Consider the following 17470-nt stretch of genomic DNA (forward strand, 5'->3'; position numbering starts at 1 on the left):
CCAAACATAAGCTTGAAGATGAGGTGGGTTCAAGAAAGGACAAAGGATTTCTGTGACATTCTGCAACCTTCCCATCCCCTGTCACAGCAGACAGAAGTGTTCTGACTCTACTGCTTAGAAATAATCAGAGCCTAGTTTTCAACTGGGTGAGTAGGTAGGTTACATTATGTATGGGTTTTACTTCAGCAGAGAACAGAGGGGGTGACAAGACAGACGGCTGGTATGCAGGAGGAGGTCGATCTGATAGGGCTTAGAACCATGGCACTACAAGCATCTTTCAAATAAACACTCAAAAGAAAACTCTAGTCTTTCCAAAAGATTTTATTAATCAAAATTTTAGGATAAAGGAATTTTTTAAAAATAACTATGATATTTAAAAAAAAACTATTGGGTATTCAATGATGTTTTCAAGTAGAAAAAACCTGAACCCTGAAGAACAGATTGTGTAAAGTAGCTCGGGCTACAAGAGGGAAAAGAAGGTGGGGACTTGTTCTGTGTATAAGGACAGGGGCTTGACCACTGACTTTTTGAACAAAAAGCAAACCATACTCAGTTTCAGAGTTTGTCTGTGAGACTAACTGATGACATCACAGAGCCATTCTTCTTCCAGAAGAGCCCTTTCACACTGGTGCAGCCACTAATACCTTCTATGGCAATCTGTACGAGAACGGAGTGAGATCTAGGACATTCAGATCCAACGCAAGTTCATAAAGGGTTGGTACTAAGCAAAACTTTAATCTGTGCAGTATTTAAAAATAATTGAGAATTGCGACAACTTAAATGACTTCTGGGAGGTGTTATCTTAAATCTAAAGAAGGGATGGAGGTCTCGGAGGGGGCAGATCTACTTACCTTGGGGTAACACAGTCCACAAAGGTCAACAGCCCACGAAGGGGAGAGGAAGACATTCATCCCTTATAACACCCTCAGGAATAGCATTCTTGGGAGTCTTACAAGTTATAATTCAAAACCACCAGTTAAATTCTAATGGCTGTGTACTTCCCCCGCAATGATGTTCCTCTCAAAAGTAAAATCAGGAAAGGGACTGAGCTCTGAAAAGACACGTGAGGCTGAGTCCCAGGCACTCAGAGTGTGGATGCCACCTCCCCAACCCCGGGGGGTGACTTGTGTCCCCGTGTGCAGCCTTCCATTCTTCCCTACATGAAACACAAGTCACGTGACATGTCCTTTGAAAAACCACAGTGAGGCATGAGAACCTTCGGGGGCCGGGAGTTCTTGTCCGTCAGTACCCTATAGTCAGATAATCTCAACACCCGGAAATATCCTTGGATTTGTTCTTTCTCTGATATCTTGTGTCCTTGGGATCAAAGCCTCTTTCACTGGCACCAAATAATGCCCAGAGGGGGGTTTTGGCCACATAATCCTTTGCGCTGAAATTTGCTAATCCACCGCTATCTTCATATTCCTGCACGAGCTCCTGGAACCGGTTATAATCAATCCATGTCCACCATTCGCCATCAATCTTAAACTGGAAAGAAAAAGCGTAGTCAGGTCAGAAGCACAAACGTCCTTAAAACTATCAAGTAAGTATTTTAAACATTCGAAAACCAGCCTGGTCTCTTCTCTCTATCAAGTCCAAGAAAATCCTTTTGCGCTCCAGATATGGTTCCATATCAAAGCAGAATGAGCTTCTTCTCCCCTAGGACTGCTGCCAGGCTGGGCCTGGAAGACCCAACTGCTGAATACAGAATATAACCACAAGAGACTCTTAATGACAGAGGACAGACTGAGGGTCAATGGAGGGAGAAGGGTGGGAGGATGGGCTAGCTGGGTGCTGGGCATTAAGGAGGGCCCTGGTTGTGATGGGCACTGGGTGTTGTCTGTAAGTGATCAATCACTGAATTCTACTCCTGAAACCAACACTGCACTGTATATGAACTAACTAGAATTTAAATAAAATTCTGAAAAGAAAAAAAATACATCCTGGAATTGAAAGTCAAGTTTATTGTCAGCAGTCTCACTAAAAGAAGGTTAATTACATTTTTTTGGCATTATCATGTGTTAATGGACAAGCTAATTGTAATTCCTGTTGTTGCCACTTTTGATTTGGTATGAATTTTCTTGGTTGTGTTAGAAGCACCTAGTGGAATCCATTTTATTATTCAACTTGGCTTGAGTTATTAGGCTTTTAATCAATGACTTCTAATTCTGAAATGCCAACAAAATGATTCAAACTGGCCTGTTTAACCTAACATGGATACAATATCTCATTAGCAGAAAGCCTGTTAAGAATTTCAATTCAATAAAGGGGAATAATCCAATTTGTACTCTTTTAAGAAAATCGCTTCTCAAAAGTCCCTGTAGAATAAATGACCAGGACAAAGGAAACAGGAAATAAACTGATGAAGCTCTGAAGGAATTACTAATTGAACTGTGAAGGCTTTTGACTCAAAGCATCTATTTGGCACTCATTTGTGTAAACAGATAATACACTGATACCTGATTTATAAACAGACAAATAGTTTTGTTAAGCTGCTATCTTCTCAAAAACTCTTAATTATGATCCAAGTGAAGTAACAATTTTGGGCTCTAGCTGAGAAAAATATTGAAAATGCATAGTTTCCTGGATTCAGAATACTATTAAAATATGCTGAATTTCAAGGACATCTGATTTTTTACCCAACAGCTAAGAGGTTTCCAGTGGACAAAAATTATCCAGTAAGTGGGAAAGTTTAGTCTACCTATGAATCATGAGAAATTTTCTTCTAACAAGACCATTCTTTGAAATGGTGCCCCAAAGGCCTCTCTGAACGCTGCAACCCAAGATACAGAATCCACATCTCCCCCATCGTTTTCCCTCCCAAGACAGACTGCTCTCAAATGTTCTCTGCTGCCCAAGAAAACAGTCATCCCTGAGTACTGAGCATAAGAACTCCAGAGTCAAAGGTGCCTCTCCCTTCCCTGGTCCCTCACATCCAAAAGATGTCAGGCCCTATTGATTCTTCCTTAGCAGCATTTCTTTCTTTTTTTCATGAAGCTGTTTTTTAAGTTTATTTATTTTTTGAGAAAGAGAGAGAGAGAGAGCAGAGAAGGGACAGAGAAAGGAGAGAGAGAATCCCAAGCAGGCTCTATGCTGTCAGTGCAGAGCCGAATGCAGGGCTCAAACTCACAAACCATGAGATCGTGACCTGAGCCGAAACCAAGAGTCGGATACTTAGCCGACTGAGCCACACAGGTGCCCCCTTCAGCAGCATTTCTATTGTCTTGACGCTACCCTAACACAGGTCCTCACTTCTGGGACTCAGCAACAGTCCTCTTGCTGACTGATCTTCTGATGCCAATTTTGACTGCTTTCAACTTCTGCAGACGGAGATGCTGGGATTACTATGTCTATAACAGAATAGAGCCCTAGTATCTACAGTCTAAATACTAAACCTCCATTTGGAGACTCCCCAGGAGCCAACCCCCTTGTCATGTGATTCCTATCCTACTCCTGCTGTATGATTAACATTTACTTATGTCTCAGGTCCCCTGGTAAACACCTTTTGCTCTGGGAAGTCTTCCCGAATCCCTTTAAACTATGACAGTTCACCTGCCACAGGACCTCACTACCCTGAACTTGGCCAACCACATATTAAAACTGCTTCTGTAGTTACCTCCCCCAGCCCACTCTATCCCACATCAGAACTGCTCGCTTTGTGAATATATCTGACTTATAATTTATGTTGGTACTCAGGACATACAACAGCCTAGCCTCTTCCTCCTTAACTCTTAACAAAACTAGAAGACCACAGGATGAGGAAAATTCCCACCTGTTCTACTGACATCCTGACAGAATGGAATTTGCTGCTATTGGCTCCGTAGAATACTGTGTGCTGTTTTCACAGTGTATCCGTGTAGGGGACACAACACTCACACCTTACTGGAAATGGGGGAACACTCCAGCTAGCATAGGAGTAAACATGTCATTACCGTGTATGACATGTAAAATGAGGCCAATAATGACGGCTACCTTTTATTCTTCCCTCCTATAACAGTTACAGAATGCTAACTATGGACTTGGCCCCATCACAGATATTTAAAAAATAATTACAGGGGCACCTGGGTGGCTCAGTCAGTTAAGCATCTGATTCTGACTCAGGTCTTGATCTCCTGGTTTGTGAGTTTGAGCCCCACATCAGGCTCTGCACTGACAGTGAGGAGCCTGCTTGGGATTCTCTGTCTCTCCTTCTCTCTCTGTTCCTCTCCTACTCATGCTTGCTGTCTCTCAAAATAAATAAATAAATAAATGTACTGCTTGGGTTTCCTAAGTAAATGACTCCACTAGATTTCTCTAAGATAAAGTCAAGCACCGTCCACATACTTAGTTTTGGTTTTTTTTTTTAATGTTTATTCATTTTTGAGAGACAGAGCACAAGCAAGGGAGGGCATGGAGACAGGGAGACACAGAATCTGAAGCAGGGTTTCAGCTCTGAGCTGTCAGTACAGAGCCCAATGTGAGGCTTGAACCCACAAACCGTGAGATCATGACCTGAGCTTAAGTCAGATGCTTAACCGATGGAGCCACCCATCCCAGGTGCACCCCCACTCCATACACACACTTAGGACTTTCAGTACGTTTTTTAGTGTCCCACTTAAATATAAGCAGACAACTAGTGACCATCTGAAGAAAACTCCTAACAAGAACACTAAAAATAAGCCAAAAGAAAAGAGTAACAGAGTAAACAGCCTAGGCAAGGGGAAAACAGCACACAAAACAAAATAAAAACCCAAACAACTAAACTAAAACAACTATCTTCAGAGAAATGAGACAATACTGTATACATAAAACAAACAAACAAACAAAAACCACTACCCTATAAAAAGGAACCCTTAAAGAATGAAAAGAACCTTAGGTTCTAAAACTATAGGAGCAAAGATGAAAGATTCACAGGAAAGTTAAGAAGAAAAAAAAAACTTTCTAGAATGTAGAATAAAAAAGACAAAAACCAGGAAAGAAAGCACTAAAAAAAAAGAAAAAGAAATAAAAAATTAAAGGACTAGCCCAAGAGACCCAATTTTAAAATAACACCACTTTCTGAAAGAAAGGAGAAAAAAATCGGAAGGAGGAAATCCTCAATGAAATAATTATGGAAAAGTTTTGTAAAGTGAAGGCCATGAGTAAACATACTCATGTAGACAAAGGATAAACATATGGAATAGACAATAGATAAAAACCAACATACCAACTGAGGCACATCTCAGTGAAATTTCAAAACAATGGAGACAAAGGGAAATCCTAACAAGGGAAAAATGGTCATATACAAAGGATCAAGGATCAGAATGCCTTCCGAGTTCTCAATAACCACACTGAAAGCTCAAAGACAGTGGCTCCGATTGCATACGAGTTGGTTTGCAACTGAGAATTCTATATCCAGCAAAACTATCAATCAAGCTTGTAGGGAGAATAAAAACATTTTTAGGTATTTAAGATCTCAATCAATTGGACCTCCCACATACCCCTTCTTAGGAATCTACTGGAGGATGTTTCACTAGAATGAGACATGGGATCCCCAAAGCAAGACATCCCACACAGGAGAGAGCTCAAGGAAGTCCCAGTATGATAGTGTGTGTCTAAAGTGGGTGAGTCAGTAAGTGCCTCTGGGGAGACTCCTTTAAAAAGATGAACAGATAGAACCTCCAACGCATCTGAAAAGTCTGAGAGGAGATACAGGTGGCAGAGAGTTTGAGAGTTGATTTAGCTAAAGAATACAGAAGTCTAGACAAAGAAAAAAATAAGATAAATATTAACTCCAAGGAAACCAAAATGTATGCTGGAAACAAATAGCAATCATAGGAGACTGCACTGCTCAGCAGTGAACAGTGTTCACGTGGTCACATAACGCATAAAACTATGGTATACATACATTGCAAAGGTGGGAGAACAGGAAAGGGCATGATGAGCAAATGCAGGGGAGAGCTTCATCTCACCTTCCACAGCGAAGAGACAACGAGAAAAAACAATGAATAGCAGCAATATTTGGTAAAGACAAATACCTAAATAATCAACCAGAAGTTGAAAGTAGCTGTTGCTTGAGAGGAGGGAAAGGAGGTATATTTGAGGAAAATACAAGGAACTACTGATTTTTGTAATAAACTTTGACTTCTTAGACGATGTAGAATTTTGATAAAACTAAAAAACAAAATTAAAAATAGTAATGACCAATCTATCGAAGTGAGGGAAGAGTATATTATTAACAACATGAGCCAACAAAATAGGGTGGGGGTAAGGGGAAGACCTACAGGACGATGGTAGCAGCCGCTATTCAGGAAGCATCCTACTGTGCACTAGGCACTGTTTGGTTCTCTAGCTGGTGTGATGCACTTTACAAAACTCATGTGATTGGATGCCCATCTTTAAAACGGGTGGGGCACGCCTAGGCGGCTCAGTTGGCACAGCATGTGACTCTTGGTTGCTCGTGAGTTCAAGCCCCATGATGGGTATGGAGTCACCTTAAAAAAATAAATAGGGGTGCCTGGGGGGCTCAGTTGGTTAAGGGGCCAGACTCTTGATTTGGGCTCAGGTCATGATCTCACGGTTTGTGAGTTCAAGCCCTGCATTGGGCTCTCTGTTCACAGTGCAGAGCCTGCTTGGGATCTTCTGTCTCCCTCTCTGCCCCTCCCCACTCATGTCAGCATGTGTTCTCTCTCTCTCTCCTCTCTCTCAATCCCTCCTTCTCTCTCAAAAATAAATAAATGTTAAAAAAAAAGGGCAAAAGTCCCAAAAAAAACTAACAAATATGTCAAAGGTGACATCCTCTGTAAGTGGAGAGCCACAATTCAAATTTGTGGGTCGTCAAGAGCCTGTGGTCATTACACGATTGCACGCTGCTAGCTGTCAAACTGGAAAAAAGACAGAACTAATAATAACCATTTTATCTTTTAAGTATTTTGGAGTGCAAAGAGATTTTTCTCACCCCTGGACTTTTTTAAGTATAATATTTCTAAGTTAACTCCCTCTGTTTAACCGATCTAAAAGTTACAGAAAATAATGTGTATATCCCAAATTCTTAGTGTCCTTCAACCTTCCTCAGCATAGAGTCTAAAGAATGAGCACACTGAGAAGAAGCCTACTGTCTATTAATTATTTCTCTACCCGAGTACAGCATAATAGAGACTGTCTGTTCCAAGGCTAATGCAGGGGAAATGTAAGATTTATATGCAGACTTCTGAAGTCAGCCTGCTCTGCCTTTGATTGGTTCTGTTTTATTTACACAGTCTTTGTCCCTTCTGGCAAAATAATAATTAAAAAAATAAAACTGCCATAGTGAAAGATATTCTTCCCATTATCTTAACTGGTTCCTAATAGTACAGGCAGTATAGGTGAGCACACTTTTTCTTTTTTTGTAGATGAAAATTGACGTCCCATTAGTTTCACGGTATCTTCCACACGGAAAGTCTATATAGAATATCCATAGCTACTTCAAACTCCAAATGTCCCACACAAAAATTCTTACCACTTTGGCCTGTCAATCTCATGCCTCAACCATGCTGTGCTGAAGTTATTCCAGCTTTTAAATGATAAATACTCTGTAGCTACTGGGAAAGTTCTAATCATCCAAAGGCATCATATTTCTACATATGCAAGAGTTAAAAATAAGGAGGAAATTCTGCATAGCAGTTGAAAAAGAGCAAGTCAAGAGCTATTTATTAATATCACCATTGGAGATAGTCTTTGCAAACATTCCTCCACATGCTACTGTAGTATTCTTTACGGAAAAGTCAAATTATCAGCACCTTTAGGAAAGAACCTTTATTAAAGGCCTGTAACAGGCAAGGCCCCATTCCAGATGTTTCATATTTGTCACTTTACTCAGCCATCACAATAACCCTGTAAACACAGTTACCACTATTTTTCAGATAAGAAAATGAGAAATGGTGAGGCTGGGCTTTGAAAACAGATGTACCACAACAAAGTTCAGGAGTCCCCAAGACCACCCCCATTTCTGTCACCAATTGTAAATGCAGGGGTTCCCAAGGCCACCTTCAGTTTGACCACTCACTAGAAGGACCCACAGAATTCACTGAAAGCTGTTAATAGTATGGTTTCTTACAGCGGAAGGACACAGATGAAAATCAGCATAAGGAAGAGGCACATGGGACAGACTTGAGGAAAGTTCCATGCCCAGAGCTTCCAGCTGCCCTCTGTCACTCAAGGAGTGGTCTGAGCTAATATCACCCGTCAATGATGCGCGAGAATAGGCATGGAGCGCTGCCAACCTAGGAAGCTCAACCTGAGCCTCGAGGTCCAGAGTTCTTCCTGGGGCTCAGTCTCCTAGACAGCTGATTGCTGAGTGGCTGACTTTAGTTTCCAGCTCCTCTGAAGGTCAAGCAAATACAGTGTAGCCCAAAGCCTCTACCCTAAATCACATGCCTAGTGTAGACTACCTAGCATGACCCCAGGCCCCCAGATAAACAAAGATACTCTGACCAGACAAGACATTCCAAGAGCTTGAAAAAATCACCTCTTAGAAGCTGAGGGCAAAGAGCAGCCCTTTCTTTAGGTAAAATTACAGCCGAACTCAAAGTCCACATACAATGGATAAAGTAGAAACACACAAAAATAAAAAAGAACACGAACAATAAAAAAAGACTCCTACATTTCATTTGAATTTTCACACTCCTAAGGAGGGCTCTTATATGATCTTAGTGTTGGTTCTTTTTTTTTTTTTTTAATGTTTATTTATTTATTAAGGGAGGGAAGGGCAGAGAGAGAGACAGAGAGAGAGAGAGAGAGAGAGAATATCAAGGAGGCCCCACATTATCAGTACAACCCCGATGCAGGGCTCAAACCCACGAACCATGAGATCATGACCTGAGCTGAGATCAAGGGTCGGACACTTAACGACTGCGCCCCCCAGGTGGCCCCAGCGTTGGCAATTTTCTAAGTCTGGTCCCGCAAACACACAGTAATACTTACAAACGAAACCTTGGGAAAGTGCCAGTGAGAGGATGGATGAGGGGCTGCCAGGCCCTCTCATAATTCAGAAGTGCATGTGAACTGGGAAGGAGAGGAGATCCCAGGTTAGTTTGAGGGAGAAGTGATCTGGGAATTCAAAAAAAGAGAGTGCTTACTGTAGTCCTTCCTGAACTTCCCAGATTTATGGATTTTGTTCTTGACTATCCTAGCGACAACTGCGTCGTTTGTTCTGTGGCTGAGAGGAGGCACAGATCACTTCCAAGTGCACCTGACTGCCTGCGACTGTGGAGCCCCGAGCAAAGTTGCCTCCTTTTTCTGGGTTTGCTGGTGATAAGTAGAATTCACATGGCAACAGCTGCCCGAGGAACCACTTTGAGAAGCAAAACTACAACAATGTGACTGAATTCTAGATATACCCAAGTGCAATTAAAAAGCTTTTAAATCTGGAAACTCAGTTTCTGGAATTTCTATCTTAATCTACAGTTTTGTTGGAATAGAGCTAAGTCCTCTCAGCCGTGTCACCAAAATGCCAATTTTCTCTGACATTTCTCTGCATGTAATTACTGGGAACAACCAGGCCTCTGACAAGCATGAGTTCTACATGTATCACAGAAAGTAAAATATTCTGTCGGTAGGTTTTGTTGGGAAAAAACTGCACAAAACCGAAACGGTGACACGCAATTCCTTCTTACTCCAAGAAAGGAGGGCTCAGGGAGAGGACACCTCTTCCTTCCCTTCCTCTGTAGACTGCAAGTTTATATGTCTAAGAGGGAGGCCTCTGTGATCAATGCTGAATTATGCAGAAGGCCTCAAATTTAGCAAAACTTTCCCAGAGGTGGCTTTGAAGGAGGTCCACCAGACTCCTCGGTGAACTGGGAGGGGATCTGCCTGGTTTTCAGTGGATACCTGCCTCTGTTTCCCTACCTTGTGACTGCTCTGTAGCATTTAGGAGATGGCATGATGTCATAGTCAAAGTAGGCTTTGTATTTTGAAACATCTGGGATTGAATTCTAACTCTGCTTGTATTCTCTCAGCCTGAGGTTTCTCCTTTAAAACATGAGGAAAAACAATATTTATAATTCATCATATTTTTATAAGAATTAAATGAACTAATGCATACACAGCATTATCAAAGTAAACTTAACTGTTATTGGTTGTTGAGTTTATCAGCAGACACCAAAGTAAGGAATGACACCAGACAGCTCATCAGTGATGAAAGGTTCTAGAAAATTATGCTGGAAGACAACAGAATAATATCTGTAAATGCTCAGAGCAAATACCTCCACTTAGACTTATCCACTCTGATAATCTATTATTCATGAGAGAAAGTGAAATAAAGACGTTTCGGAGGGAACGAAGACTGAGTTTACCATTCTAGCGAAAAGAAAATTGCACCCAGCAGAATCAATGGATGCAAGAAGCAAAGGGGAACCAAGAAAGTGGGGTTTACATGGATCCATCAACACAACCTTTAACTGTGGAAAAGAATCCCGGGAAGACCTTGTATTGTGCTGAAGGAGGATGGCGATGTTGATTAACTTTAGAGTTAAACTAAGTATCAATTTCAAAATATCGGAGTACAAGATTCTGAGCAGATGGTGGAGTAGCAGAAGCACCAGGAATCCTTCTTCCCATCCACGGAGCACCTGGCACGGCTCAGGTGGTGGAGCTTATGACCCCTGATCTCGGGGTTGTGAGTTCAAGCCCCCACACTGGATGTACAGATCATTAAAAATAGAATCTTGAATAAAAATTTTAAAAAGGCGCCTATCTGGCTCAGTCAGAAGAGTATGTGACTCTTGACCTCAAGATTGAGTTCAAGCCCCACGATGGGTGGAGAGATTACTTAAATAAATAAATAAATCTTAAAAAATCGTTCTTCTCACCCAAACAAAAATTATACTGGCAGAATCTGTCTGATATAACTACTTTGGAACTCTGGACTCTAGTGAAGGCTTCTAACTTTCAAGGAAAGGTCTGGACTGTAAAGTACAGTTAATTTTAGTCAGTTTCAACTTGGATGGCAGTAGCTATCCATCCCCCATGACCCACCCCCACAGCAGGCAACTGTGACCTGTTCTTGGGACAGCCTGCACGCAGCCTGTGGGAGACAGGCTGGGCAGTAAGGACCCTGTCCTCCAAACACTGGGGATCTGTTCTCTGTTGCCTGCTGCTTCTGATCAGAGTACAGATATAGTGGCAGCCATTGGTACCCATTCCGCCATTGCAGAAAGCCTCTCTCCTTCCTGCTGAAGTGACTTCCAGGGGAATAAAGGGCTAGTGCTCCCCATCACCTTCCACTTTCCTTTTTTTCCCCTTTTAGGAGAGAGACATTAAAGACTAGAAGATTCAAAAGCAACAACAGATGGGTGGAAATTAGAAAGTAATCACATATTCCCAGGGAAAGATTCAGGAATAAATTCAAATTACTGTTATATCTATAGGATATTAGATGCAATCCCCATGGCCCACAAAGAAATGGCCATAGAATATAAGCAAAAGGAAATGTGGAAGGAATTAAAATGTTTCAATACAAAAAAACAACTAGACACAAAAGAAGATGGTAATACAGGCAATGAGGGACAAAGAAGCTATATAAGGCATATGGAAAACAAATAGCAAAATGACATAAGACCCTTTTTATCAGAAATCATTTTAAATGTAAATGGATTAAACTCTCCACTCAAACAAAAAAACCAGAGATTGAATGGATCAAACACACACACACACACACACACACCCCAATATGCTATCTATAAGAGCCTTACTTTATATCCAAAGACACACACAGGTTGAAAACAAAAGGACAGAAAAAGATATTCCATGCAGTCACCAAAAGACAGCAGGAGTGGCTACAGTAATATCACACAAAACAGACTTCAAGTTAAAAGATTTCAAGTTAAAAGATTATAAAACAGAAAGAAGGACAAATATACAATTTATATTGATTAAAGGTTTAATGCAGCAAGAAACAATAATTAGAAATGTTTGTATAGGGGCGCCTGGGTGGCTCAGTCGGTTAAGCGGCCGACTTCGGCTCAGGTCATGATCTCGCAGCCCGTGAGTTTGAGCCCCGCGTCGGGCTCTGTGCTGACCGCTCAGAGCCTGGAGCCTGTTTCAGATTCTGTGTCTCCCTCTCTCTCTGACCCTCCCCCGTTCATGCTCTGTCTCTCTCTGTCTCAAAAATAAATAAACGTTAAAAAAAAAAAATTAAAAAAAAAAAAGAAATGTTTGTATATCTGGTACCAGATCATCAAAATATTGGAGCAGATACTGGCTGAATTGAAGGGAGGAACAGATAGCTCTATGATAATAACTGGAGAGTTCAGTACCCCATTCTCAACCATGGATAAAACAACCAGATAGAAGGAAACAAAGGACTTGAACAACACAAGAAATCAACTAGATCTAACAGAACATTCTGCCCAAGAACACAAAATACACATTCTTCTCAAGTTTTCACCATTTTCTAGGACAGACCGTATGTTACACCAGAAATGAAGTCTAAATAGATTTTAAGAGATAGACGTCATATAAAGTATCTTCTCTAATCATAATGGGATGAAGCTAAATAAGTACCTGTAACAAAAGGAAAACTACAAAATGCAGACATTTGTGGAGGTTAAACAACACACTCCTACACAACCAATGGATCAAAGAAGAAATCATATGGAAATTAGCAAATACGTTAAGAGACTAAGTGAAAATGATAACACAACATACCAAAACTTATGGGACAGAGCAAAAGCAGTACTGAGAGGGAAATTTATAGCTAAAAATGTGTACTTTAAACAAGGAGAAAGATCTCAAATTGACAACCTAACTTTACAACTTAAGGAACAAGAAAAAGAATTAAGCCAAAAGTGAGCAAAAGAATGGAAATAATAATGGTTAGTACAGAGATGAAATAGAGAATAGAAAAATGGGAAAAAAACTGAGACTAAAAGCTGGTTCTTCAAAGAGGCCAACAAAATTGACAAACCTTTAGCTAGACTAAGAAAAAAAGAGAAAAGACTCAAATTACTAAAATTAGAAATAAAAGTAGGGACATTACTACTGATTCTACAGAAGTAAAAGGGATTATGAAAAATTATTATAAATGTACACCAACAAATTGGATAATCTCGACGAAATGGACAAATTCCTAGAAACACAAAACCTACTAAGACTAAATCACAAAGATACAGAAAATATGAATAGACCGATAATTAGTAAGGAGACTGAGTCAGTAACCAAAAATCTCCCCCCCACCCCCCACCAAAAAAAAGCCCTGGACCACACTGCTGAATTCTATTAAACTTTAAAAGAACTAATATCAATCTTTCTCAAACTTTTCCAAAAACTGAAGAAGAGGAAATATTTTCTAACTCAGACTATGAGGCCTGCCTGCTTAAAGCCAGATAAAGATACTACCAAAAAAAACCCCAAAAAAATCCACAAAGCACCAATATCCCTTATGAACAATAATGCAAAAATCCTCAACAGTATAGTATCAAAGCAAATTCAGAAGCATGTTAAAAAGATCCTACACCAGTGGCACCTGGGTGGCTCAGTCAGTTAAGTGTCTGAGTCTGGATTTCAGCTCATATCATGATCTCACAGTTTGTGGGTTCGAGCCTCGTGTCGGGCTCTGTGCTGACAGCTCAGAGACTGGAGCTTGCTTTGGATTCTGTGTCTCCCTCTCTCCCTGCCCCTCCCCCACTCCTGCTCTGTCTCTCTCTCTCTGTCAAAAATAAATAAACATTAGAACAAAAAACAATCAAGAAAAAAAAACAAACAAGGGACATATGGGACGCTTGGGTGGCTCAGTCAGTTAAACGTCCAACTTTGGCTGGGTCATGATCTCACAGCTTGTGAGTTCGAGCCCCGCGTCGCGTTCTGTGCTGACAGCTCAGAGCTTGGAGCCTGCTTCAGATTCTGTGTCTCCCTCTCTCTCTACCCCTCCCCTACTCCATGCTCTGTCTGCCTCTCTCAAAAATAAATAAACATTAATAAACAGTAAAAAATTAAAAAACAACAACTGTAAACATCAGATTAAGTGGTGAAAGACTGAAAGCTTTTCCTCTACTATCACTTACCAAGACAAGGATGCCTACTTTCATCACTTCCATTTATCATACTACTGGCAGTTCTAGCCAGAGCAACTGGGCAAGAAAAAGAAGTAAAAGACATCCAAGTAAGGAAGGAGAAGTAAAATTATCTCCGTTTGCAGATGATATGATCTTATATGTAGGTGTGACTTTTCTTGAGAATTTGGCACTTGAGATTGAACCAAGTGGTGGTAGATGCTTAAGCTAAGTTGGGGCTACAGCCACCATATCAGGGGGTATGAAAAATAAAGAAGCAAAAGAAGCCAAGGGAAAAGGAGGGAGGAAAGGAAAAAGAGAAGGAGCTGCTCAGAAAGGCTGACAGACGGGTGGATAGGAGTAGTGGCTTGACAACTACTTGTTCCAGAAAGATTCACTAGTGAATTCAATCAAACATTTAAGAAATAACACCAATACTCCCTATCTATTCCAGAAAATAGAGGCAGAGAAAACACTTCTTAACTCATTCTAAGAGACCAGCATTGCCCTAATACCAGAATGAGATAAAGACTTTACAAAAAAGGAAAACTACAAAACAGTAACTGTGATGAACATATATGTAAAAAAAATCAATGAAATATTAGTAAGTCAAATTCAACAATGTATTAAAAAATTATACACCACAACCAATAATACCAATAAAACCATGGATTTATTCCAGGTATGGCAAGGCTGGTTCAACATTTGAAAATCAATTAATTTAATACATCACGTCAACAAGCTAAAGACGAGAAATGAAACTGATCATATCATTAATTGCAGAGAAAGTATTTGACAAAATTCCAAACCAATTTATGATTAAAAACTCTCAGCAAACTAGAAATAGAGGGAAATGTCTTCAACCTGATACATAGTTACCAAAAACCTACAGTAAACATCATATTTAAGTGAGAGACCAGTTGCTTTCCCACTAAAATCAGAATCTAAGCAAGAATGTCCCCTTTTACCATTTCTATTCAACATCATATAGAAGCACTAGCCAATACAATAAGATTGAAAATGGAAATAAAAGATATACAGATTGGGAAGAAAGAGATGCATAGATGATGTGATTAGTGATCGATGTAGAAAAAAACAAAGAATTAACATTAACAAAACACCCTCTTGACTAACAAGTCATTACGGCATGACTGCGCTACATGAGGTAATACATAAAAACTAGTTGCTTTCTCATATACCAACAATGAACAAGTGGAATTTGAAATTAAAAACACAGTACCATGCTCATTAGCATCAAAAAATGAAACACTTGGGGCGCCTGGGTGGCTCAGTTGGTTGGGCTTCCGACTTCAGCTCAGGTCATGATCTTGCGGTTTGTGAGTTTCAGCCCTGCGTCGGGCTCTGTGTTGACCGCTCAGAGCCTGGAGCCTGCTTCAGATTCTGTGTCTCCCTCTCTCTCTGTCCCTCCCCTATTCATGCTCTGTCTCTCTCTGTCTCAAAAATAGATAAAACATTTAAAAAAATTTTTTTAAAAACATGAAACACTTATGTATAAATCTAATGAAATATGTACAGGATCCATATGCAGGAAATAAAACCTGAAAAAAGTCATGGGAGATCTAAGTAAGAGATATTTCATGTTCATGGATTGGAAGACTGAATATTGTCAATTTTTCCTAGCTTAATCTGTAGATTCAACTCGCTCCCAAACAAAACCCTAGTAGGCTAGTTTATAGGTATTAACAAATGGATTCTAAAGTTTTTATGGAAAGGCAAAAGACCTAGAATAGCCAACCCAAGAAGCCAGTTGGCATGTTGGAGGACTGACATCACCCAATTTCAAGACTTACAATAAAGCTAACAGAAGTCATGACTGCACAGCATTGGTGAAAGAATGGACATATAGATCGATGTAACAATATACAGGCCAGAAATAGGCACACACAAACGTAGTCTACTGATCTTTGAAAAAGGAGGAAGGGCAATTAAATGGAGAAAGAATAATCTTTCCAACAAATGGTACTTCAACAACTTGACATCTGCATACAAAACAAACAACAAAATATCGATATAAATCTCACAGTTTTCGAGACAGATCTTAGACCCAAACATAAAATATAAAACTATAAAATTTCTAGAAGATAACATAGGATGAAATCCAGCATCACCCGTGAAAGAAAAAGTTGATAAGCCAGATTTTATTAATTAAAAATGTTTGCTCTGAGAAAGGCACAGTTAAGAGAATGAAAAGTCACAGACCGGAAGAAAATATTTGCAAAACCCATCTGGTAAATGGAAAGTATCGAAAATATGTAAAGAATTCTTAAAACTCAACAATAAGAAAATAACCAACCCAACTAAAACATGAGGAAAATATCTGAACAGACACCTCACTAAAGAAAATGTACGGATTGCAAATAAGCCTACTTATAGATGTTCATCTTTTTATGACATCACATGTCATGTGGTTTTCGAACCTATACAACTTTATAGCACAAATACTGACCCTTAAAGTATGAAAATTAAAAAAAAAAATCATTTAGGAGGTCAGGGGGTCCCAGGAAGAGGTGTAGACCGTGTGTGAGAATCTAACTCTGCTACAAATGTATGAAATAACTTCACTGAAGTGGAGAAAGAGGAAAAGGCGGTGACCTAAGTAATTCCAGAAACGAGTGGAGCCTCTAAGACTGGAGGCAAAAGGAACTACAAACAAGCACTGTATTCTTGGGTTAAACGTTCTGATACTGCTACACATGTAGGTTGGAACTGAACAATTAAGTAAACAGATGACGGCTATTAGGAGCTGGGTTTCTCACTGTTAGAGGAGGAGCTTTCAAATTAGTAAGGAGAGGAGCCTACAGTGAGTTATGTTAGCAATGGATTAGAGTTTGAGACGTCAGTATGTTTAGCTTCATCTAGATACAAATGGTTACAGGTGGAAGTATTTACAGACATGTGTATATACGAAGGCTAGAATATATATACAATGTCTTTGCTCTGTTACACCTTTTAGAGAGCCTAAAAGAAGAAATAACACCCTAGTCAACAACAAGCACACCTTCACCCAGATCTTGGTTTCTAACACCATTCTTCAATAAAAGGAACCAGGGCTCCTGAAGAAATGACTGATTCTAGGACTGGAGCGAGAAAAATACAAGATGAGCTTGGAGTATCTTGTAGTGCCAGAAAGTAAGGAAGTGTTCAAAACAAAAACAAATAAAACCCCCGACCCTGAAGGGGGGTATGTTAAAAGAGCAAAAGAGGCAACTTGGAAGAGATCGTAGCGGCCAGAGCTAGAACAATTTGAGCAACAAAGGAAATAGAGTACAACTGGATTATAACCCAAAGTATAAACTGAATACTATAAATCCATACTGTTATAAAAAAAAAAGATTGAATACATTAATAAGTGGGAAGAAGAGACAAACCTATTTATGTAGATATCTCACCCTCAAGGATGTGGAGCCTAACTCTCACTCCTTACATATGGGCTATAGATAGTGACTTCTTTCCAAAGAGTAATG

At 40.0% G+C, this 17470-nt stretch overlaps 1 protein-coding gene across 2 annotated transcripts in view; it reads right to left on the bottom strand.

Annotated features, from left to right (window-relative positions):
* Positions 1-305: 305 nt before the first annotated feature.
* The window catches only part of LOC131501172 (S-adenosyl-L-methionine-dependent tRNA 4-demethylwyosine synthase TYW1), a 216146-nt gene continuing 198981 nt past the window's right edge, over positions 306-17470 (bottom strand). For both annotated transcript variants that reach the window (XM_058710917.1, XM_058710916.1), the window contains exon 16: positions 306-1488. In XM_058710917.1, the coding sequence (XP_058566900.1) occupies positions 1267-1488 (222 nt within the window). In that variant the 3' untranslated portion in view covers positions 306-1266. The remainder of the gene's footprint in view (positions 1489-17470) is intronic.

Source organism: Neofelis nebulosa, chromosome 18, assembly GCF_028018385.1.
Source record: "Neofelis nebulosa isolate mNeoNeb1 chromosome 18, mNeoNeb1.pri, whole genome shotgun sequence".
Taxonomy (NCBI): Eukaryota; Metazoa; Chordata; class Mammalia; order Carnivora; family Felidae; genus Neofelis; species Neofelis nebulosa.